General features: G+C 47.3%; 1 protein-coding gene across 19 annotated transcripts in view; it reads right to left on the reverse strand.

Annotated features, from left to right (window-relative positions):
• CACNA1B (calcium voltage-gated channel subunit alpha1 B) overlaps positions 1-23511 on the reverse strand; it is a 310494-nt gene that overhangs the window by 5482 nt on the left and 281501 nt on the right. For 16 of the 19 annotated variants that reach the window (XM_030507165.1, XM_030507161.1, XM_030507163.1 and 13 more), the window contains 9 exons: positions 19326-19434; positions 17306-17413; positions 15950-16062; positions 14738-14865; positions 13565-13691; positions 12838-12948; positions 8523-8730; positions 8167-8378; positions 4-3756 (listed from right to left, as the gene is read on the reverse strand). In XM_030507165.1, coding sequence (XP_030363025.1) covers positions 3226-3756; positions 8167-8378; positions 8523-8730; positions 12838-12948; positions 13565-13691; positions 14738-14865; positions 15950-16062; positions 17306-17413; positions 19326-19434 — 1647 coding nt within the window. In that variant the 3' untranslated portion in view covers positions 4-3225. Of the gene's footprint in view, positions 1-3; positions 3757-8166; positions 8379-8522; positions 8731-12837; positions 12949-13564; positions 13692-14737; positions 14866-15949; positions 16063-17305; positions 17414-19325; positions 19435-23511 lie in introns of those variants that run through there. The other 3 variants (XM_030507167.1, XM_030507166.1, XM_030507168.1) reach the window with 3 other exon arrangements.

Here is a 23511-nt window from a genome sequence, read left to right on the forward strand (position 1 = left end):
ACATTTTCCATGCACATACTTTTTATAGATATGTATATATGTATATATTTTACATGCAAACATTACTTAGTCAAAGTACAGCCACTACGAGACTGGTTTCTGGATGCAGAAAACTGATTGGTGCAATTCAAGTTTGGCAACTCACTATGAGGATTCTTGGAAATATCATGTATGCATTGAAGAGACAGCAGAGAGGCTGTAAAAAAAGGGGGGAAAAGGGTTATGAACAACTGTGGTCAGGCTTGTCTGTCACTGGCATCGACCCCTACGAGGCAGGTGGAGGATTGGACAACTTGAGGTCCTTCTTCATGTTCTACCTAAGAACTGGAGTGACCCAAGGCCATGGGTTTTGGCTGTGCACTTCCAGATGGTGTGTTAGTGTAGGACTGGGGGTGCGAGTGTCTAAAATGGTAGAGGAAGGGGAAAGACAAAGTTATTCCATACAGAAAGACACCTCTTTTGCTTTCCGGTTTGGGTACAATGTTTGCATGCACTGGCAGAGAGATTGTGGTTTCCCTCTCCTTTACTTCCTGGAGTAAAATAGGAACATTTTCATTAAAATCCCAAATAAAGTGTTTGTGCCTTCTTATAAGGAAAATGTATAAAACATTTGGTCACAATCATGCTGAAGCCTGAAACAGGAAAATCCAGCAGATAAAGCTACAGAATGGATGAAGGTCTTTCAGACTGTTGGTGGTTTGGATGTGTTTCTGAACGTGTCATCTTGTTGCATAGCCCTCCGTTTGCAAATCACAGCTGTTACCCACGGCAGCCCTCTGGCTATTGCACTTCCTTTATTCAAAGTGCACACAAATACAGAGACAGAGATATAGACAGGAGTTACCCTTTAGCAGAATCCAGGGATGAGATTAGCCAGAGATTATTAATTAGTAACGGAACAAAACAAAACAGAAAACCACAGAAGGAAACAAAACCAGGTTGAATTTCCTCAACAGAAGAGCTACAGGAGATGTGAAGAACCACCCTACAGCAGACTGCTTGAGGCTGAAACACTTGCTGAGAGCATGAGAGCATTGTGGTAGCATCCCATACCACCCAACCACCCCAGATACAAAAGGAATCCCCAGGGTCCAGCAGGATCAACACCGGTCCTAAGTAGTTTCACAGTTCTGGGCCTTGGTAGATCCTCTGAATAAAATCATCTGTCCAACCCTCTCCTTTTTCTTATTATTTTTAGTGGTGTGCTCATCTGGCACCTCCCACCCATTCTCCTTCAACCTTTTGTCAGCAAATTACAGGTCCCTGTGCCCCAAATTAGCCCTACAATGGTTCATCAGACCCATGGACACAAGGTCCTGCCCAGGCTTTTCCTTCAGTGCTCCCTCCCCACCAGCACATCATGTTCGCCCCTTTCCCAAGGCTCAAAGTGCAGAAATCCACATGTGCACAAAAGAAAGAAAACATCCAACACAAGAGTCATTGTGAGAACACAGAAATCTCATCCCTGAGAATCAGAGTTAGAGGTTTTGCTTTATATTATTATTATTTTAACCTTCTCTTAACAGGCAATAAACCCAAGACTCTCTCCAACTGCCCTCAACACAAGTTATGCACCATGGAACATGGCCAGAGCTCTCGCAGCCCGACTGCGACTTGACACGCAGTGTGAAGGACGCTGCTTCTGCAAGAGAAGAGCTTCTCTGCAGATGCTGTACTTTTCCACCTGCATCTCTCCCGCAGGACCTAAACACTGGTCAATGAGAAAAGGCCGGGTTTGCTGCAACCACTCCCCTCCCACCCATAAAAGTATATATAGATATATAAAAAAGAAGAAGAAATAAAAAGGCCAACAAAACCTAAGCCAACCCCAAAGCATGTTTGCCTTCCCCACTGTAAGCTTCCAACCTGGTACTGGGATACCCAGCATCACGCTGCGGGACCCCCGGGTCCTGCCCTCCCTCCCCTCCTGCTCCTCCCCACGCTCGCCCAAGGGCTGATGCATCGAAGCGAGAGGTTGCATCGTCGCTGTGAAAGATTTCAAAGGTTAGGCACTTAGTAGTGAACAACTGGAGCATTCGGTAGAAACAGTGGGACCTGGAATGACAATTGGACTAATTCTCTACATAAAGAGTAATTATTTTTCTTTTTTTCTTTTTTTTTTCCTTTTTTACTGTACAATTTACAAAAATGCACACAATGAAAATTTAAAGTTCTATCTAATAGCTTGATATAAAACCAATAACATTTTCTTCTTCTCATCCCTAACCTTTTTCCTCTTTTTTTGTCTGGGTTTGTCTTTTTTTAGTTGGTTTTTTTTTTTTTTTTTTTGCTAAATCAAGCTTATATTGTAAACAAGACAAAACAGTGAGGGCGTGTTGCGGTCAACAGGAGAGAGGGACGGAAAGAGAAGTCTCAGCAGCAAGGAAACAGTCCTTACAAAGTAGCTCTCTTGTGGCTTTATCATGTGTCAGTGTGAAGGACCCAACGTGGTGAGTGAAGTAAAAGAGATCCACATGGCAGCGGTGTCGGAGCAGAGTCCCGGCTGCCGGAACGCTCGGGCAGCTCTGAAGCGTGGCACTGGCTCTGCCGACAAGGATTGCTGTGGCTGAACATCAAGTCCCAGTGGACTGTCCTTTGTTCTGGTCTGTGTTTCTCCTCTCCCAGTTTCATGGGTAGATCTCTTCCTTCTTAGCAGTGAGCGGGATAAACCGCGGATATGAGCTTTGTTCATGTGTTGTGTCCGTTTGCAACTCCCCAACTCCCACCCTGACCAGGGGCAAAAATAGAATGAGAAATCAAGTAAGAAACAGCCCAACAAAAACCAGTGCCAATCTCAGGAAGGATCAACTGTCTGCTTTTCCGACATGGAAGGTGACGACCGCTCTTCTATTGGCTTCTCTCGTGCATTGTAGTTTTGGCATCTGGTGCGTGTCTCTGAACTAGACAAGGCAGTAAGAAGGCGAGAGGGGGAGAGAGATGTGCTCCCCACACTGCCTTCCCCCTAAGGAGGGAGCCTTCTGCCTCCATTTGTCTAGTGAAAAACAAAAATAAAGAGGAAAAGAAAAAAAAGTAAAATTAAAGAAAAATTGAGGAGAGAGGCTGCAGGAGTGTCTCCAGACTCGGGGGCAGAGCAGTTCTTGCAGTGGGGGCTACCTCATGGGCCCCCTTGGCCCCGGGCACCGTGCGCATCGGAGCGCACAGCCTTCCAGATGATAAAACTCATCGATTTTAAATACGCACACTTGGAAGGGTTTTGCCACGCCACTAGCACCAGTCATCCTCATCAGCTTCGTGGTAGTAGCTACGTCCTCTGGTGCCAGTCCCGGGGCCTGTGTTGAGACCCAGCGTGTAATGGTAACCGTTGGGCACCCTGCGGATTTGGTGAGATTGGGAGGTCAAAGAGGAGACGTAAGAAGTCCTTGAGGACCGTCCCGAGTTGGTGGCCACAGCCTCCTCGAAGGTGAGCGTGTCCTCTGGCACCGCATGGTAGGGGCTGTCGGCGTCGTCGCGGTGGCCCAGGTAGGGGTCGGAGCCGATGCGGGCCACCACCGGCGGCTGCTGGTCTCCCCGCAGCAGCGCGTTGTGCTCGGACAAGCCGCGGCTCAAGCGTCCCGGGGAGAAGGTGGGCAGGACAGGTTGGAAAGTGGTGAAGTGCACGGGCGAGGAGTTAGCGGTCTTGTAAGTGATGCTGGGGCGTGGGGTGAGTGGAGTCTGTGGGAGCTGCCTCCGACCCCGGCATGGGGTACTAGCACCAGATGTCGACAGCAAGGGGCTCCCATTAACTGAACCACTGCCCTACATAAAAATTGGAACAAAGCAAAGCAGAAAATAAAAAAGGGAAACACCGGACAAACACAAAGGCAGGCAGGTATAGAACAGAAGGAGAAGCAACAGAAGGGAGACAAGTCACAAGAGGAAAGAAAAGCAAAAGAAAAAAGAGAGAGTTTAGACAAGCACAGTCAGGGGGAGGAGGTTCTCGAGAAGTAATTCAACACGAGATGTAAAGAGTTGGAGAAATTTGAGAGAGGTAAGTAGGAACAGAAACGATCAGAGCATCGGTAGGACGCAAACTGGCACATAGTTTCAACAGAAGGGGACACTGTCCAGAGGGAAGGCACCCACACCACACACGGGCTCGACATGCGCCTTACCTGAACTAGGCTGGAGCATCTCAAAACCTAGGGATTTATTGTGATTTGCAAACACAGTGATGCAAAACAGCACTTCTGACTTTTGGGTGGATTTTTGCAGGATTTCCCCCATGAATGCTGATGTTGGGGGTCATTTCTGTGGTTAAAATGAGGTTATGTGGCAGGAGGATTTGGGGACAGGCTATTTTTTGGTACACTTGGGAATGAAATGCATTTCAATTAAACAGGCACTTTCTGAAACGACCACAAATTGCCTTTTGGATGGGCTTTAACTAACAAGTTCCTTACACAAAAATCAGAGAATCATCATAGAATAACAGACTGGTTTGGGTTGGAAGAGACTTTAAAGCTTATCCGGTTCTAACCCCCTGCCATGGGCAGGGATAGTAAAATGTGTTTAACTTCTCCTCTTTAATATTACACGTTTGGTTTTTGAGTGGTAGAAGATTCTGGCAGCTTCCTGAGTTACTAACAGGGAAATGTGGGAGTGAACTAAGCTACACTAAGTTAAGAAATGCCATGACTGGGGAGGAACAGGCCCTTGTTTTGGCATTTCTGTTTCCATTCTCCCAGGGTAGTACATGAAAAGCCCTGTGAGCACATTTTAAAAACCCCTCAGCCTTTCATGACCTAACATTTTGAGATCAGACCTTTAATTTTTAAAGAGCAGCTTTTCCTTCCTATAACAATATCAGGTTGTTGGTTGTTGGGCTGTCAATCAATGCTTGTTCTGCTCTGCCTTGTTTTGCCAGCACAGATTTCAGGGTGATCGCAGCAGTGCTGGAGGCTCCCAGCCCAGCAGCTGCATGGAGAAGCTATTTGAGATGCTGGTGCCATGAGTCATAAAATCACAGACTCACAGACTGGTTTGTGTTGGAAGGGACCTTAAAGCTCCTCCAGTTCCAAGCCCCTGCCATGGGCAGGGACACCTTCCACTAGAGCAGGTTGCTCCGAGCCCCGTCCAACCTGGCCTTGAACACTTCCAGGGATGGGGCAGCCACAGCTTCTCTGGGCACCCTGTGCCAGCGCCTCAGCACCCTCACAGGGAAGAACTTCTTCCTTATATCTAACCTGAACTTTCCGTGTTTGTTGTGCCATGACTATCAGAAGAAAAGGTGATACCCATGTGATCTGGGGGTACAGAGCGGTGTGGGTATCATTCACTGTAGCCCTGCCCTCTGCAAGCATCAGGGACTGATGCAGCAATTGGTGCTCATACTGCTGGACCAATGACTCCTGTCTTTCTCAGCCTGGAAACCAAGTCTTTGCCTTTTTCTTCTTTCATTTTCACCCTCTCCCTTGTCTGGCTTCCCCACATTTCAGCCTTACCCTCTGCTATAGACAAGTATTCCCATCACAGGCACCTGCTACCCGGCCAAGCTGCCTCCCACCACCTGCATCCTATGGTGATTGAGATGATGGTGACCACCACCCAGTGACCTGTAACATTCCAACACCGAGGGGAAGATGCCCAGGTTTTTCCAAAGGGCTGAGGCTGAGCACCTCAAAATTGCAATTCTTATGTGAAAAAAAAAAAAAGCAGAACTAAGTTGTCTAAAAATCTCTTCTTTTCTTTATTTTTTTGCAAGGTTTTCAAACTTCCTTTATCCAGCACCAATTGGTCTTGATTGTAAAAAATATGGTGAGATCTTTCTTCAAAATGTCCAGTAAGATCCTTCTGGCTAAAACATTTTGAAATTCCAAGTAGTTTCATCTCATTTTTAAAAATGCTTTTCCCAGATTCATCTTGAAATGGAATTTCTATTAAACAATTCTCCTGTATTGAAAAGTAAACCTGTACTGAAAAGTCAAATAATTCATAGAAGATTATAACATTTCTACGTGTCAAACTCAAGCATTGTGAGTTGACTCCAAAATGATGAAGAGTTCGTGGCTTGGTTTTCTTGTCTGCTTCTATTGCATTGAAAAAACCTCTGAAGAACTTCTCTTTGAACCTGCCCTGATTTTTGGCTTGACTGTAGCTGCGATGGAACCACCCTGTTGGCAGGGTGAAGCTCAAGCCAGCTTTGTCTAGAGACTTGGGGACATGCTGGGTTAGAGCTCCTGGGAAAAGCTGCTTCTCCCAAGGAGAGGGACAGACTAACAAAGAAAATACTCAAGGGGTTTACATGCACCTTGTTATTGAGCCAAAATAACACAGGAAATGGACTGACAGAGCTTCTTGCAGACTCTTTCTGAAGACAAAAGGTCTTCAGCTCATTGGGACAGAAGTGACCTGCTGGCTTGGCTGGTATTTCTTTCCAGAACAAGCAGCTCCACTCAATGCAGGTAACATGGGTGGATAAAATGCATGGACCCCAAACCAACAGCCCTTCTCCTCCTTGTCTTACTAAAGCCCCATGTGGGATAATGCAGACTTCACTGCAACAGGTTTATAAAGGGCAGCTGATGCTCTAATGCTGAACGTCTATGAACTATGGAAAGGCTTCAGTTATTTAATGAAGACGTATGTGATATTTAAAGTCGTAAGCATGCAAGAAAGGAGAGGCATCATGCTGAAAATCAGTAGCATCTTTCTGCCTCTCAAAGCAGGGGGAAAAATGAAGAAATGCAAATAAGAACTCATCTGAAAAAAATCAGATGAAGGCCAGTTAGGGAGTGCAGCAACCAGAAATGGAAAAGACCCACCCTGGGTGCATCAGAACCAGTCCTGTGTAAAAGCTGGACTTCATGATCTTAAAGGTCTTTTCCAACTTAGTTGATTCTATGATTCTATCAGACCTTACCCTGATGTCCCATCTCCTCCAGGGTGAGAATGATTGTGCAAAGCATGTCCCATTCCCCATGTCTCCAGAGCTGCATGGCAGCAGCCCCCAAGCACTCACTACAGCACAGAGCACCTGATGTGGCTTGGATGCTGCTAAGGACCTTGCAGAGGGAGAGAAAGGCATGGTACAGGGTAAGGAGACAAAAAGCTGCTTCGTTTTGCAGCTAATGGGACACTATGAAGCCCTGTCATTTAAACCATAGAATGGTTTGAGTTGGAAAGGAGCTTAAGATCATCCAGTTCCAACCCCCGTCACGGCCAGGGACACCTTCCACTAGAGCAGGTTGCTTCAAGCCCCTGTATCCAACCTGGCCTTGAACACTGCCAGGGATGGGGCAGCCACAGCTTCTCTGAGCAAATCCTTCCCCTGGGCTCTAACTCTGATGAACACAGGATTTCCTCCCACTCCCCAGGCAGTGATGTTGCTCCAGGGCTGACAGCATCACCCAGCTCCTCCCAGGACACCCAGCCTGTCACACACCAGCTGCTAATGTAGAGAGATTTTGGAGAGTGGCCAAATCCTCCCTCCAAGCACAGGCATTGTGTATTACCCTCAGATGTTTGTGGGGAGCCCCCTTCCACCCAGGTCCTGCCTTCACCTACATTCCTCCTCTCCCTTACTGTGATTTCTCCTCCCAGATGGATGTGACACTAAGTTAAAAAGGACTTCCCCTCAATTTTCCGGAAATGTACCTGTTCCACAATGCAGCTCTGAAGCCCACACAACAGCAGTTGGAAAATGCTGCTAATATTAGCAAACCCTGCTGAAATCACAGCTCTGGTTGTCTGGAGTCCCTATACTGCAGCACATTGGCTTGGCCAATGATTTCTTTGGCAGCCATCAAATGTTTGTGCAAGGGCAGCAGTAGATGCTGGATTAACATTGGCAGAGGAACATTCAGCTCAGTTGCCCATGTCCTATAGCACACTACTTGTCTCAGATACACTTTCTCCACCAGCATCAAGAACTGTCAGTTCCCAGGTCTCCCAGGCTTTGCTGAAACCATGAGCAAGGGTGTCCTTGGCAGTGAGATCTCTGCACAATGCCCTGAGTCACTCACTCTGTAGATGGCTTCTGAAGAGTCATCAAGTGACATTTCCATGCCTGTTTTGGATGTGAAGGACCAAGCAAGACCTCAATGGCTTTATCTGCTGCTGCCAGACCTTCCTTCCCCATTCTGCCTCCTATGTTGTAAGCAAAATGTGGAAATGCACATACATCCCTGGAAGACCTTAGAGCTCTTTTCCCACCCTGCATCTCCTCACCTGTCTGTGTGGACCTTGCTCTGGCCCTCCGTTGGGTGAGGTGGGCCTGCTCTGATCAGTAGACTTGGGCTGAGAACGATCCCGGCTGCCGTAGCGGTCACAGGAGTAGAAGCGCTGCTTTTCAGAGGAGGAGGAAGAGTGCTGCTTCCTCTCTTGGGACCGGCCGCGTTCCTGCTTCTTGTCCTTGGAAGAAGACTCCGCAGACTGGGCCACTGAAAGAACATTGGTTGGGGGTCACCAACATGGGAGGAACTCCCAACTGTGGGGCAGACGGGACCCCAAGTCACATTAGATGACTGGTGTGCATCCTGGAGGGAGGAGAACAAGGCAGAAATCCTGGTTTGCAAAGCACTTACCAGCTTGTCCATCGGCCAGCTGATGGGGGGACCTGTCCAAGGACTTCTGCTTCTTCTCTTTCCGCCGGTGGCAGCGGTGGTGGTGGTGGTGATGCACTTGCTCCGGTGGCATGCGCTCCAAGGAGTACTCGTAGAGGTGCATGGGGTGAGGACGCTGCGGGGTCAGCGTGGAGACAGAGCGCTTCATGGGGCTTGTGTCCGGGATGGGCTGCAAAGCAGATGGAGGGATATGGAGCAGGGTGAGGGCAGGAGCTGCACCGTGCTCAGTGGCTTGGTTTCCACCATAGGGAGGGTTATACAATAAGAGAAAGGGGAAGGGAGGGGAGGGAGAAAAACGGTTAATTGCATATAACTGGGATGGGCAGAAGGACTTGTGCTACATTTGAGGAGCAAATAGGATCTCCATTTGCTGAAAGGGGCTTTACTTTTAGCAGAGTGCCAACCCACGGGGTGCAGGGCGATACGCAGCACTTCACATCAAACACAGCATCACAGGAGGCAGCGGTGGACCAGCAGGGGCATAGGGCAGCACAGTAGCCAAGCATCTCACAAAGAGAATTCTCCAAGACTAGTTTCACCCAAAGCTGCTTCAGGGCCTCTGGTCATCCCAAAGCAACTCCAAAGAGGAAAGCAGGAAAGCATTGCTGGACATCAAACAGAGGAAGCAAGCTCAGGAATAAGTGGGCAAGATACAGCCCAAGCCACTGAAGAATTACTTCTATCTTCCTGCAATTGAGAACATCTCCCATCAGACATTTAAACCTCTCTTGTCCCACCATCACTCCTTGAGGCCCATGTGGCTAGAACAAGTGGGATAGCACGTATGTCCTGAAATTCTAACAGGATATCTCAGAGAATGACTACTTGCATTTGCTATTGCTGTTTTCAAATCATTTGTGGCCAAACACCTAGATCCTGAGCATAGTAACACAGCTTCCCATCAGCATTGCTGGACCCTGTCCCTCTGCCAGTGGCAGCTCCAGACTCTGCTCCTTTCCCTTTAAAGGTTCAAACCTTTAAAAAGATGCTCTGTAAAAACTACGACAAGTGGGTTGCAGGACAGCTATTCTCACAGTCTTTTCCTTCCCTACTACCTAATCACCAGGTATGAAGCTCAGAAAAGGAGGACAATTCCCATGTGTCCTCCTCTTTCACTCTGCTGGCCTTTGTGGGGGAAACAGGGCTTCACCCATCCTCTAGAGCCTTCCCTGGATCTATCCCTGAATCAAAGCTGCATGGCAGAGGAAGGGCCTCAGAGCACGGTGGTCCTGCCTGATGGGGAAGGAGCTCAGAACATCCTCCCGTCCCTCAGCGCATTGTCTTGTTTGAATTCACAACTCAATACGTGCCTCCAAAGACCGTTCTTGTAGAACATTTACTCTGTTCGCTGTAACCTTTCTGAAGAGCCCTACATTATTTTTACTGCCTATGCTATTTTGTTTGCTTATCCCAAAACTCGGATCTCTGCTGTCCCGTGATATTTACACAATGCAAAGCTGGTTGTTTCACAGCTCTGCTCCTTATTTTGAGTGGAAAGAACTGTTGCAGAGGGATTATATTGTGTGTAAAGGTGCAGTCGGGGCTGAAATTTTGTTTGGTCCTCTCTCCCATACTAGGAGTTGCCCAAATGTTGGTGCTTCCCACCAAAAGGTGCAGTGCTAGAGATGGGAAGTTCTTCAGGCACTGCTGGGGTAGGGGAGCACTGCTGTGCTGCCCTCGTCTTGTCCTGCGGCCCTTACTGTGTGGGAAAGAAGTTACACTGAAAGTTACACTGAAGAGCCTCATGTTTGTCCTCCTTGCTTGCTATTGAGCCTGAAGATGGAGGAAGGCAGAGAGGGCTGTAAACTGGATAGTCTGATGGGCAAAAAAGTGGCAAGTGAGAATGCTTTCCACCAAAAACACTTATCTGGATTTCTGAAATCCATTGGGGGTTGGACTAGATGACCTTGGAAGGTCTCTTCCAACCCAAACTATTCTATGATCCTATATAGGATCTGCCAGGAAGAAGAAAACAGACATTTCCCACCAAAAAGACAGCCAAATTGATAAGAAATTAACATTTTCTTTGGAACTGATTCTGTGCTTATTCCAGGGACAGAAGTCCCCCCTGTCACTAATGGGAAGTGGCAAAGCAATGAATATCCTTTCCATAGCTCCTGACAATGCTCTTGCTACATTAACAGGGCTCCCCACAAGCCTCAAGAGACTACATCATTAACCCTCCAGAGAGTCACTCATTGCTTCTTCATTACCAACCCCATTGTTTTCACTTCCTAAATTCTTGTGCAACAAGGCAGAGAGAAACAAATAAATAAGCAAAACAAACAAACTCCTTTTTACAGCGTGCAGCGTGCAGCTGTGGATCAAGGGAATGGCAGCAAAGGGAGAAGAGAGAGCGGTTGAGTCGCTGCAACATTGGGCTCCAAATAAGAAGGGGGGAAAAAGTAAAGGGTTAAGGAAGGTTCGTTATTTCTTAACAGGAATCGAATAGGATACAACTTAGTGCAAACTACATACTGCTAGGTAACTCCCCGGTGACCGTGCTTTGCTCCTCTGCAAACAATTCGGACAAGATGAGAGACATTATTTGAAGCAGCCCCACAGTACAGCCAGTGTCAGACATCACGGGAGATGTGCAGCAGACACGATGACGACAAGGGAGGGGAGGTGGTCAGGAGGAAGACAGCAAAGAGGTGAGGTTGAAAGCGTAGGAAGGTTTGGGGTTAAAAAGTGGAACATAAAAAGACAGAGGAGTGACAGGCAAACGGAAAGGGAGACATCCAGAAACAGAGAGCATTGCAAATAAGAGTTATAAAAAAGTCAAGATTTGGGGAGGGGAGCAGAAGCAGCAAGTGAGAAGGGAAGGTGGAGGGCATGGAGGGGGAAGACACACACAGAAAGTACATCAGTTATTCAGCTGGAGCTACAACCACCAAAACATTGTATTATTAAATGAGGTTAGATCTGCTCAGCTATTAAAGGCCTGATTCATCAGGAGATCAGACAGCTTTCATGAGGGGCAGCTGGGGAACACCTACCATGCTCCCATGGGAGATGCTCACCTCTGCGAATGTCTGAGTGCAATGGAGAGGAGTTCCACAAGGGAAGACTGGTGCTGCTGGCATTTCTGCTGCCAACTGTGTTGCCTTGGAAGGGAAGATGCAACTTATGGTCTAGAATAAAGAACAACTTTGTTCTGGGAAGTTGGGAAGGGAGGGAGTACGGCTTTGCTTTGGGGTCTGTTTCTTTTATTAAGCATGTTGAGTGCTGCTCCTGATAAGGCAGAGTCCCAGCTCTCATACAAAGGGTGCAGTTTCTGAAGTCAAAGCTGTTGGCTGATAAAGTGTAACTTATGCCAGCCTGAGCACGTCAGCAGAAAGATGACATCCATTGGAACCATTGCTGGGTATGCAATACACAGGCTTTTAGTTTTATCCTTCACAGTCTGCTTCCCATATAGAGCAGCAGAAACAGCCCACAACCATGGGCTGCTCATCCTTGACTGTATGAATCAGGCCCTTTGAATGAGTGACACACAGCTATGAGTGGTGAAATGTTCTGACACACAAGGAGACAGGACGGTGGCTGACAAGCATCTGGGACAACGAGCTAGCAATGAACATGTGAAATGTCCAGAAATGATCTGTGAAAACCATGACATCCTATGCACTAAATCGCCTTCACAAGGTGCTGTAAAAGTCAACTCTAGTGATGAGATTTCACTATAAGAAGTTAAACAAGGGAAATCCTCAACATTTTCCTGACCAAAGTCACAATACATGTTGCTAAATACTGTAGGAAGATAAAAACCAGGGAGGATGCTTAATGTCTCTGTGCAGCCTTCCAGGCACAGGCTCCCTGATACTGTTTGTACCTACTACATCCATCAAAGAGATGAACATGCACATCTCCAGCTTGCTTTATGGCTATGTCTTGACTATCAGGATAGATGGCACGCAACAGTCAATGGAAAACACATATTCCAGGAATACAGGCTGGCAAATAGTATTGTCCCCAGTCAATCAGAATAGACACTCTTGGGTAGGTGGTCCTCAGTTAGCTACCCAGACAGAGGGATTTCTCTGGGTCACTTTTTGCTACAACCAGGGATGAGTAAAGCTGGGGACAGTGCTGTGTCTACACATGAATCCCTGCCATCCAATCACAAAGGCTGGTTACCTGTCTTCGGGTTCAGCACACATCTTTCAAAACAGGTATTGACAAGCAACTTCCAAGGACACAGAAAGCAGAGAGAAGGTACTGAGCTCCTGCCCCACTCCTGGTCTCCCACCGCCAGTGGATCTGCCTTGCTCACCTGAGTTTCAGCAGCCAGGCGCGGCATGGAAGCTGCCCGCCCCTGGCTCTCCAGGCCTGGTTGGTGCTCTCCATTGGCAAGTGTGGGGCTAATTTCCCTCATTTCTACCACCTGATCAAAAAAAGGAATGATTTCAGTTAGCAAGAGCTTGAACATCAGCTTTGAAGGCATCATCTGAGCAGGCTGCTTCTAAGCTTGATTTAATTGTGAAGAGATGCTGGTGTGGGAAAGGAAATAAATTAAGAGCTATGGAGTGCCCACGTTACTCTGTCTATAGTACCCAGGTTACCCTATCTACAGTGACATCTTCAACAAGGACAACAGTGGGCCAAGCTCTTCCACCAGCCATGTCAACGAGTCCCAGCAATTGTTCATCTGGGTTTGTACACCGAGGACAATGGAATTGTGACAATGGGACACCTAGGAAGAGATAACCTTAAGAAATCTGTCACAGCAGACACAATTCCATGCAAATAGTATCTACATGTACAGCTATCAGACTGTACAAGCTACCAGATTTGGGTTTTCTCCAGTTCAAGCAAACTTGGGGTTTTAAGGGACACAGTAACATTTGTTTCAAGGGACAGACCTACTGTCTACTACATTTCACCTTATCCTCACCTAGTTTTTCTAAACTCTCTAAATATCTTTTCTAAAATCTCTAAATATCTTTTCTAATATTTCCTACATCTCATCCTGTCTTCACATCTTCATCCTGTTTGCTCACCCGTTCAATGGGGATTTCTTCTGAGTGGCCTCGTTCAAAAGCTGGTGTCCTGGTTTCATAAAACACATCCTGGGTGCGTTGGGTTCCCCAAGAACTAGACTCTTTGATCCCACCCTCTGGGGCTGGCCTGTCAGAAGGAAAAGAGGAAAAAAGATTAACTTTTCTGCATAGAGAGTTTGCTGACCTTAATTGGGATGAGGGTAAAGCCCTCATATACCCTTTGAGGTTTCACTTGTGAATCCAGTTGCAGGATAAGCATGGCTGCTGGTGAAGCTATAAGGTCCCCTGGATTTTGACAGGGCCACTTCCTATACAGCCTGAAGATCTCATGAGCAACAAGGAAACCAAACCAGACACCACATTTTTCTTCAGTTAACTAAGGAAAACAACTTCTACAGCTTAAGTTCTGATGAAGAAGTATGAAGAATGTTGGAGTTCAGGCAAATTATATGTGCAAGGCCAGTTAGACATTGGTCAAACACATATGTGGCCATGCTAAAGCATATTCACTGAATGTACAGTGGTACAGGGGGCTCTGGGTTTCACTGTAGAGTCTGATGATGGTTTCCCCATCAGGGTTATTTAGGACATTTAAACTTCAGATGTCTATCACTAAAAATCCATAGTGGCTGTGACCCAAGGAAAGTTACCTGAAAAAGTGAATGGATTAGTGATCACTGTTACTATAACTGTTTGGTAAGATCTCTGTGGAGGTATTAGTTTGCCCAAAGATGAACCAGATACTGTCCTGGAAAGTTTCAAGAAGCTCTTGCTTGTTACCAAGTGCCATGAGCTTCAGGGATGACTTTGTTCCCAAGGATCTTTTGATTCCCAAGACCTCACTGCAGTGGTGGTTAGTGGGTCAGGCTTTGTTTGGTTATTTTACAATGCCCAAATCCCTGTAAACTCACACTTACAATATGGAAAGCTCTTCAACTGAGATTCAGAGGAGAGCATTAAGAAAACCCAACACTACCACCACATGGACAACTGCACCAGGTGTTTTGGTAGCCACCAGTGGGAAATTGTCTCAGCCATGACATGAAGGGGCTACTAGTCTTGGTGTCCCCACCTCCAGAGTGACTGAACCAGCAGTGGTTGGGGTGGATGGATAAACCCAGCGAGCCCTTTCTCTGTCCTATAGCTTTGGTGGGGAGGTCTTGGGATACTCACAAGGCACCCCCATTGTTGAGTGAGGCTGAGCTCTTCTGACGAAGGAAAGCCTTTGCGTTGCTGAATGCTGCAGGTTGGGTTTGCTCCAAAGTGGCCTTCAGGGGGTGGAAGAGTGACACCGGTCCAGGCTGCGAAGCACAAGGAGAGGTTGTCAGAAACAGATCTGTGTATGTAAAGGATGGGCTGCGGTGCTTTTCCTAGTTAATAGAAGGTCCACTTTGTCACCCTGAGAGATCAGCCCAGCAGAAAGTCCACCCCAGCCTTCCCACAGCTGTAAGAAGCTCTGAAGGACACTTGCTGCCTGCAGAACTGCACAAGGAATTGCTGCAATCCCCCTTCCCTCTAACAAAATGTTCTCCTGGTCACAGGAGCGCAGCAGGGATTTCGTACACTGATATGACCTAAGGGGCCATGCAATTCATTGTGACACTAGCTGTGCCGTAGCCTCCCATCTGTGAGACAGGTAGGAAATCAGCAGGACTATCATCCTGAAATCCATAGGTATTTGTCATATCAGGAACCACTGGGATTTCAATCCCAAGATGGTTGTGTGGAAATATTGTCAAGAAATTGTAAAAGCCTTCAAATCTCTTAGATCAAAAATCAATTTGAAGAATTCCCATTTTCATAAGTAACTTAAACATTTTATAGCCAATATAAATACAGCTATATTGGACTCTTTGATCCCACCCTCTGGGGCTGGCCTATCAGAAGGAAAAGAGCAAAAATGGTTATATATGGGATTAATGGGTTTAAAGTTAAACAGGGGAAGTTCAGATTAGATAAAAGGCAGAAGTTCTTCCCTGTGAGGGTGCTGAGGCGCTGGCACAGGGTGCCCAGAGAAGCTGTGGCTGCCCCATCCCTGGCAGTGTTCAAGGCCAGGTTGGACACAGGGGCTTGGAGCAACCTGCTCTAGTGGAAGGTGTCCCTGCCCGTGGCAGGGGGTTGGAACTGGATGAGCTTTAAGACCTCTTCCAACACAAACCACTCTGGGATTCTATATATCATCAGCTTTCAGTAACTCTTTGGTGTCCCAAAGAACTCTTTTGGTGTTCCCCAACTGTGTGCAGTTTGTGGTGCAGGCCACTTCTGAAAATCTGACTTAGACTGCCAGATGTCACTTGACATTTTGTGGAAAAGACTTTTCCAGCTATACTAGAGAAGAGGCTGCCCAGGAGGGAGGACCAAGGAGGACACCTTTTGGCTGAGTACCTGACACAGGCCTCCAGGCGGCTGGTGGACTTGTTCCCTGCTGTTCTTATTCTGCTTGTAGAAGTCGAATATCATCAGCGCTGCGTAGACCTTCCCCACGGTCATCTCATCAGCTGTCAGAGGACGGCCAAACGCAGCAGAGACATCCAGGTGAGGAACAGGATCAGAAGAGAAGAATAAGTCAAAAAGCATGAGAAATAACAACAAACGGGCATGATAGAGAAAGAAGAGGTGACATTAGAACAATGAAGCAAAACATGCAGAAACATGGGGGAGAGAAAAAAGGCCAAAAAAAGGTTACAACAGACTTCTTCAGATCTTTGCCTGTTGCTGCCTTCCACATCTGAGGAGAATGGCCCCTATCTCCAGCTCTCTGTGGCAAAACAGCCTGTGCATTAAAAAACAGGCAGGAAAACTCTGTGCTATTGTAAGCACTGCAGCCAGAAGAATCGCTAAATTAATACCAGATCCACAGCCAGCTTTTATCAACAAAGCAGCCTTCTTCCTATTTCTTTGAATTACAGTCGACTGGGGCATGATGAGAGTATTTCATCTTTCCAGATGTCTTTTTCCACCCTCACAGCTATGGGCTTCCATCCCTTCCCTGCACAGCAGTGGAGCACTTACTGTAGAGCAAAGAGTTGAAGCAGCAGATATACAGGCATCAAGAGAGGAGGGGAGGAAAAGACTTAAGCAGCCATTACCTACTGATTTGCACCTCCTCAGCTGCCTTGTTCTTCTTAATGAACAATGCCTTCATTGCTTTGCGCTGTTACTCATTAATCAGGAATCCAGAGCCCATGTCTGGGCTAATCAAGATAATGACAAAACTTCCCATTTTCTCAGCACATGTGCCCAGGACATCATCAAATAACACAGAGGCCTTAGCCTCAAAATACCTTGCTTCTGATTCAAAAAGTTCTCAGCAAACTTGTGTTTTCTTCTCCTGGTTTGCTGGAGCTCAGATGGTAGAAATTGCTCTCCTGTCCTGCAAGGCACAGGCTGGAGGCAGACAGAGCTATGAAAAAGCTCTGGAAGAGGCCACACAGAAAAACCCCCCAAACCAAATAGTGCCAAGAAGGGAAAAATGCCCTCAGTACAGTAAAATCTACTATAGCATAATGAAATGCATGCCTAGATGTGACCTCAGCTTCCCTACTCCTTTTGTGACCATGGCATGGAGGTGCAGGCTAGGAACCCTGTGGAGAGGATACCAAGAAGCTGAACTGCCCTTGGTTTCTTTGCTGCATCCTCTAGCTGACTGTGCACCTAGATGGGGCCAGGGACAGAGCAGGCAGGGAGGGAGAAACCTACCCTGCATGGGATGGGTTGGGTGCTTGCTGATGGACCACTTACGTTTATGAGGAGGCACCAGCAAATCCAGAGTCTTCTGGGACAGGTTGGGCCAAACCAGCGAGATCTCCTTCCTCAACTCTGCATCACACTGGTGCTGCTTAACACCCCCTGCAGAACAGGAGAGGATGGAAAGAGAGACACAAGGAGGAGTGAAAACCCTTGTCTTGCCAGCACATTCCACTGCACAGCAAGCATGGGAGAGGGCATTTCCTCCATTCCCATTTCTTGAGGACAGCAAGCCAGCACCAATGCAGCAGATGCTACAACGGGAATCAGTGACCTCCTCTGTGACAGAAGAGTGTGAACTCAGCAGGACCATCATTGCTTCAGCCTGCTGACCTGCAGGTATTTGGAGCTTAAACTTCAGCTCAGACCTATTCTACCTACATGCTTATTTGGGGTGCTGGGTTGTGTCACCAGAAAGCAGCAGCACCTCCCAAGGATGATGTAGAGGGCCTGATCTGAGGTGCTGGACTATGAGCAATGCCATGGTTGATTATAAACACTCTCCACACTGTCTCTTCCCAAAGATTTTTGGCCATGAGACATAAGCACCCTGTTCTGTATCAGCAGCATCAAACTGCAGCCACATCACAAGGCAAACCAGAATGAGCAGTGGCATTATTCTAATCGCCAAAGTGAGCTCTTAACACACAAGTGGAAAGTGATTAAAATACATGTAGGCCAAGAGGCCAGCTCCCAGATGACTGCACGGCACAGCAGGCAATTAAGCGCTTCATCTGAATGAGAGAGATTAGTTTTCTAAGAGAAAGGTAATGGGAGGAGGTTCTGGGTTCCCTGCTATATGGTGGTTTGTGCTCCCACACAGAAACTCATTAGGGAGGGTTTATTAAGGGCCTGTTAATCCCACTAAAGACTCAATTAATTGTAACACATGGAAACTATTCAAACGAAGCATATAACAACAAACCAGGTCAAACCCTCCCAACCCACAGCAGATAGAAACCTGAGAAAGAATCCAGCGTGATCAGCTGAGCTCTCTTTGGTTCCCTTCCAGTGTGCAGCCAAAGAAAGGGGTGGGGAAGCCTTTTTGAGTTGAAAAAGGCTGTTTCAGTTACCATTGCTGACAGGTAACTAGAAGCCTAAAATAACACACACTCACAGCATCCTTGTGTATATATCCAGATGAAATATAACTGAGATAAGGTGCTGGCCCTTAGAATCCCAGGCAGTCTAACTGCATCCTTAGGAATGAGTGTATGATACTTGGTGTCACTCCCTAGCGGAGGCCCAGTGACCTCAAAATATTGTCTTCTTCCAGCAGTGCCTGCCCAAAGCATCAAAGACAAAGTTTAAGCAACAAATGAGGGAGGTAACTACTACAGAGAGCTTGAATGGCTGACCTAAAACTGCTTAGGAAAAGCGCAACATCCTAACCTGCCCTGCCCTTTGCTTGTAAGAGCATTGTTACCTCCTGTTAGCTTTCAAATTAGGTATAGAATTGCTCTGGCCAGTCGTGCCTTGCTTCTGACCCCAGCCAGCCTGATTAAACAGTGTAATGACCCAGAGAAAGGCCAATGTCTTTTATTACATTGCGATGTTTAATTGGAAAGTCAAGCAAATGCCTGATTAAACACTTAAATAATTAAATCTTATCACAAGGCATAATGCGCAGGGCATTTGGAGTCACTGCTTTGCTGCCAGCAGGCAGCAATTGGTGAGGAAGGGCTGGTTTTCCCTCATGCTGGAATAGCGAAGAAGAGAGGTGTGGAAAGTCTTATTTCTCTTATACAGCAGCAAGCACATGCACAGGGCTTCTCCTCTGAGAGCCCTCAATGGGGATGGCTGAAGTTCTCCATGTCTCATTCACAGGGATGCTGTAAGCAGAGCGATGCTCCGGACCCCTCCGTTGCCTGTCCATGAGGTTCCCTTCTTCTCAGGTGCTGGCACATGGCAGCCAGGCAATACCAAACAGGATTTCCACCCAGGGCAGACACCAAGCCAAAAGGAACTTGGGGTTTGAGCCCACACGTACTGTAGGACATCACTTCCCTCTCACCTGAGGCGAGCTTGATTTCCAGGGCAGTGCGGATCAGGGCCATCAGTGTGGACGTGAAGTGGACGGTTAAATCTTCAGGTGAGATTGGCATGTTCATCCGCACTAGGCGCTGCAGAGAGAGATGTGGTGGCTGTGAGCCTGGGCGAGGATTCCTCCCCCCTCCACCCCTTCCCTCCCATGCTGCGAGCCCATAGAAATAGCCAGATTACAAACGTGTGTTAACCTTTTGTGCACTGAGTTAAATGCATCTTCTCTGTATAGATGTCAGCTCTCCTCTGAGCTGTAACAGTGGCTTTAGTGGTTAAACAGTTATTTGCCAGCATTTGTACTGCAATCCTACAAATAGAGTTCTTCCAGAAGAAGCCTGTTTGATCCCATCCCATTTCACAGCCTGATACCCTGCTCCTGGCAGTTTTCAACTATGTCTGCAGCCTCCAGACATGTGGCTGGTACCCATCTCCCCTGCCAAAGCAGCATGCTCAGGAGGTATAAACCATGAAGCCACCTCCACCATCCTTTCCTACACCAGTGAGCTTCACCTGTGCTCTGGTTCTACAACAGGAGAAACAGGAACAAAGAGAACTTGGAATACTTGAATAAAGCAAGATGATGGATGATTTGTATCTACCATCCAGAAGCTGAGGTGAGCAGGATGTGATAAAGGCCCTTTCAATGACAATGACAACAGGAGGCATGCTAGTGCTCCTACAGGAGCTGTGCAGACTCTGGAGCAGCCTTGTGATGATGCACCTCATACACAGCCTGAAGCACACTTGAAAATAAGGCTGGTGAGCCCTGCTGTGTGGCTCAAGTACTTCAGGGCAGTTTGGGACTGGCTTTTAATAGGTAAAAGTGTGCAGTATCCTTTTTATTGGAGACACTTGGGTTCTGTCTCTTATCTCCTTTCACTGTGGGCATCCTATGAGCTCTGGAGGTCTCCTCCTTTCCTTCCAGTCAAAGAGCTACACAGCTCCATCCAGACCTTACCCATAGGGGAAGAGCCTGGATTAGCATGAGCAGGACTATAATTTCCACCAACTACATTCATTCAGACTGAGCATGGAGTAGTCCTTCAGGATCAGTATCTTTCAAGATCTCCAGACCTGATTGATAGCAATTCCTTACCCATCACCAGCCAGGACCACCTCTGACAGGGCAAATTCATCACTCTGGTAAGCAATGAAGTATCTGAGATTACTTTGGGAAGCTGTGCCTCCCTTACACCACTGGCAGCAGAGCATGTAAAATGCAGATGGGGAGAAGCACTCTCCAAGCCTTGCTGATAACCTTAACAACGCGTTTAAAGGATTGATTTCTTCTCGTCCAGCAACCTCATGTTTTCTCAGCCTCTCAGCTTTCACAAGCTGCTTAGAAGCTTCTTTGGCCAGAGCCATATCAGACAAGCCCCTGTGTTTCCGCTCTCCAAGGGTATGTGCAACATAAAGAAGTCACTGGGTGTTAATCTGCCTGAGCAGAGCCTCGTAACAGCCTGTAAACCCAACCATTAGCTTGGCCTGGGCCCCTTGCTCAGGAGGGAATTTCATCCACATCTGAAAGCTGCTTTAGGCTGTTATTTTGATCCCTATCGCTGCACAGAAACCTTCTCTTTGTTTAATAACAGCCCAACATGCTGCTAAAGAAATTCAAGCACAGTCAGCAGCGGGCTACAGACTTATTGAGGCAGAGAGTGCACAGGCGAGGCCAGATCTCCTTTTGGCTCCATACACTGTAATACTGTGCAGCGTCAGTGGCTGTGAATATTGTTTAGAGATGCAGCTTTGCTGGTTCAACTCTCCTTTCAGATGCGACTGCAGCAGCTCAGCCTTGTGCAACCCCTCTCACCCTCCTTATTGGCTGGGGAAGCTGGGTAGTAGGAGCACTGCTGCTGACGGGCAGGTTTTGGCTGGTGAAGGGAAACATGGTGTAGCTGAGAGCAAGGATCTGCCTGGAGCATTAGGTGAGGTGAAAGGGAGGTTGCTCAGTGTGAGCCCCAGTTCCTATGCCTGTGCTCTACCCAAAACCAAGCCAAGACTGGTGAATGAAGACTTGGTCCATCAATGGGTTCGCTCCCTGCTTAGAGAAACCTCCAACATACAATTTCCCAGAGGTACGGGCTTAGCTGCTCTAGACATTGGTGCGCTGAAAGAGGACAGACTCCAGCTCTGGTACCCTCTGCCAGCCAAGGAGAAAATGTCCCTCAGCAGAACATGTGTCAGTGCTGACGGGGGCAGACTGAGGGCACAAGTCTGCTTCTGAAGTGAGCTGACATTCAGAGGAGCCAAGACCACCTTAGTTATCTTATTACATACCTTCGGATCTCATTGCATGCTGCAGGAACAAGAGGCTCCTGTAACAAACTGCCTCCTAAAGACTGAGACAAACCATTGTAATCTCAAAGGTCCTTCTTAAAGCTTGCCCAGATGTTTTCTTCCATGTCTGACAAGCCTCAGAGATAGGGAAATCAAAGCCAAGACTCTCCTCCCTTTATAATTCAATGACAGTGTCAAATGCTGGCAATGAAACAGCAATTTTTTTCTATTTGCTTGTGTCAGATGAAACAGGATTTTAACACAGACCCTGCCCTCAGCACACAAAATGTTACCAAAAAATCATATCATTGACAAGAATCCCCAGATACCACTTACAGAGTCCCACTGAAGCCTACTACAGTGGGAGAGGTAAGGGATGGAGAGAGAAGGAAGATGCATGGAGGTGAAGAACAAGCAGATGAGAAATAATTCCCTGCAGGAGAGCTCTATCCTCACAAAAACTAGAGCCAGAAAAACATTTTGGGACTGAGACATCCCAGATCCTCCCAACTGACTTTCCAGACTGAATTCCCAAAGGACATGGATGCGGAACACAGGCCGCACCAAAGCTATATGCTGCAACCCAGTATGCAAACTGGTCAAACAGGTCAACCCGGACACGCTTAGGTCATTGAAATTTCCAATCATAGAATCCTAGAATGGTTTGTGTTCAAAGGGGCCTTAAAGCTCATCCAGTTCCAACCCCCTGCCACGGGCAGGGACACCTTCCACTAGAGCAGGTTGCTCCAAGCCCCTGTGTCCAACCTGGCCTTGAACACTGCCAGGGATGGGTCTTACCAGTTCCTCCTGCTTTGGAATAAGAAGCAAAAATTTGGCTAAAAAGAAAAAAATAAAATCTGGTTTGGACAATTTTCCATCTTTTTAGACCCAAAAGGAAAACATACGAGCCTGCTGATACAGATGGCAGGGGACCTGATGCATCCCTGCAGTAGTAAAAGGCTTGCACCACTTGGGGTACCCTGGGAATTGCCAGCCATAAACAGGAGGCGTTCAGGTGAATTAATAACTGGGGAACAGAAAAAGGTAAAAATCCCTCTCAGGTGCCCAGACTTGGCAGGGAAGTGCTTCCAGGTTACGTTAGGTTTGGTTTTACTGTGAAACTGGAATGCCAACGTGAAGCAGCCCTGCTCATTGCAGGGTTTGGACTAGATGACCTTTGTAGGTTCCTTCCAACCCAAACTGTTCTATGATCCTGTTCTATGATCTCTCTGCTCCCAATACTGCTCCTCTTCCTCCCTTCATCTCCAATTTCCTCCAAGAGCATTGGAGGGAAGGCAACAGGCAGCAGATGGAGTCCCCGCTCCTGTTTCCTGGCTGTGCTTGGGGAACTCTCCTCCTGCCTTTGATTTTAATGAGGTGGTTTGAGGCATTCCCCTCTCTCCCGAGCCAGCCATGGCAAAGGGAGCTTGTTACTGCTGCTGCAGGAGAAGGCCCCAGAGGCAGGAGCTGAGATATTGTCTCCAGAGTTTCCTCATTAGCGCACATAACAAAGTAGTAACCAATTACAGATGGGTTGAGGGCGGCAACGTGATTTACCCCAGTTACTTGTGTGGTCAGGAGGGGTGCAGACACCCTTCAGCTTCTTATAGTGATATAATTGCAAATAGAGACATCCCTGATGAGAATCCAAAGCTTTGTGTCAAGCAGGATTGACAGAATATTTATGCCCTTTCAGCATTTGGTTTCTGCGGATCTTCTGCTTAGAAGCATCTTAATGTCCTAATAGGCAAAGAATGTGATAGAAAAATGGGAGAAATTCATCCTGGTGTGAAAAGCCAGGATAAAAGGTCCCCTGTGGGCTCCCAGCCTGACCCAGAAAGTGAGCACTGAGCTATTTGCACTGTAGATTTTATTCA

Source organism: Strigops habroptila, chromosome 15, assembly GCF_004027225.2.
Source record: "Strigops habroptila isolate Jane chromosome 15, bStrHab1.2.pri, whole genome shotgun sequence".
In the NCBI taxonomy this organism is placed as follows: domain Eukaryota; kingdom Metazoa; phylum Chordata; class Aves; order Psittaciformes; family Psittacidae; genus Strigops; species Strigops habroptila.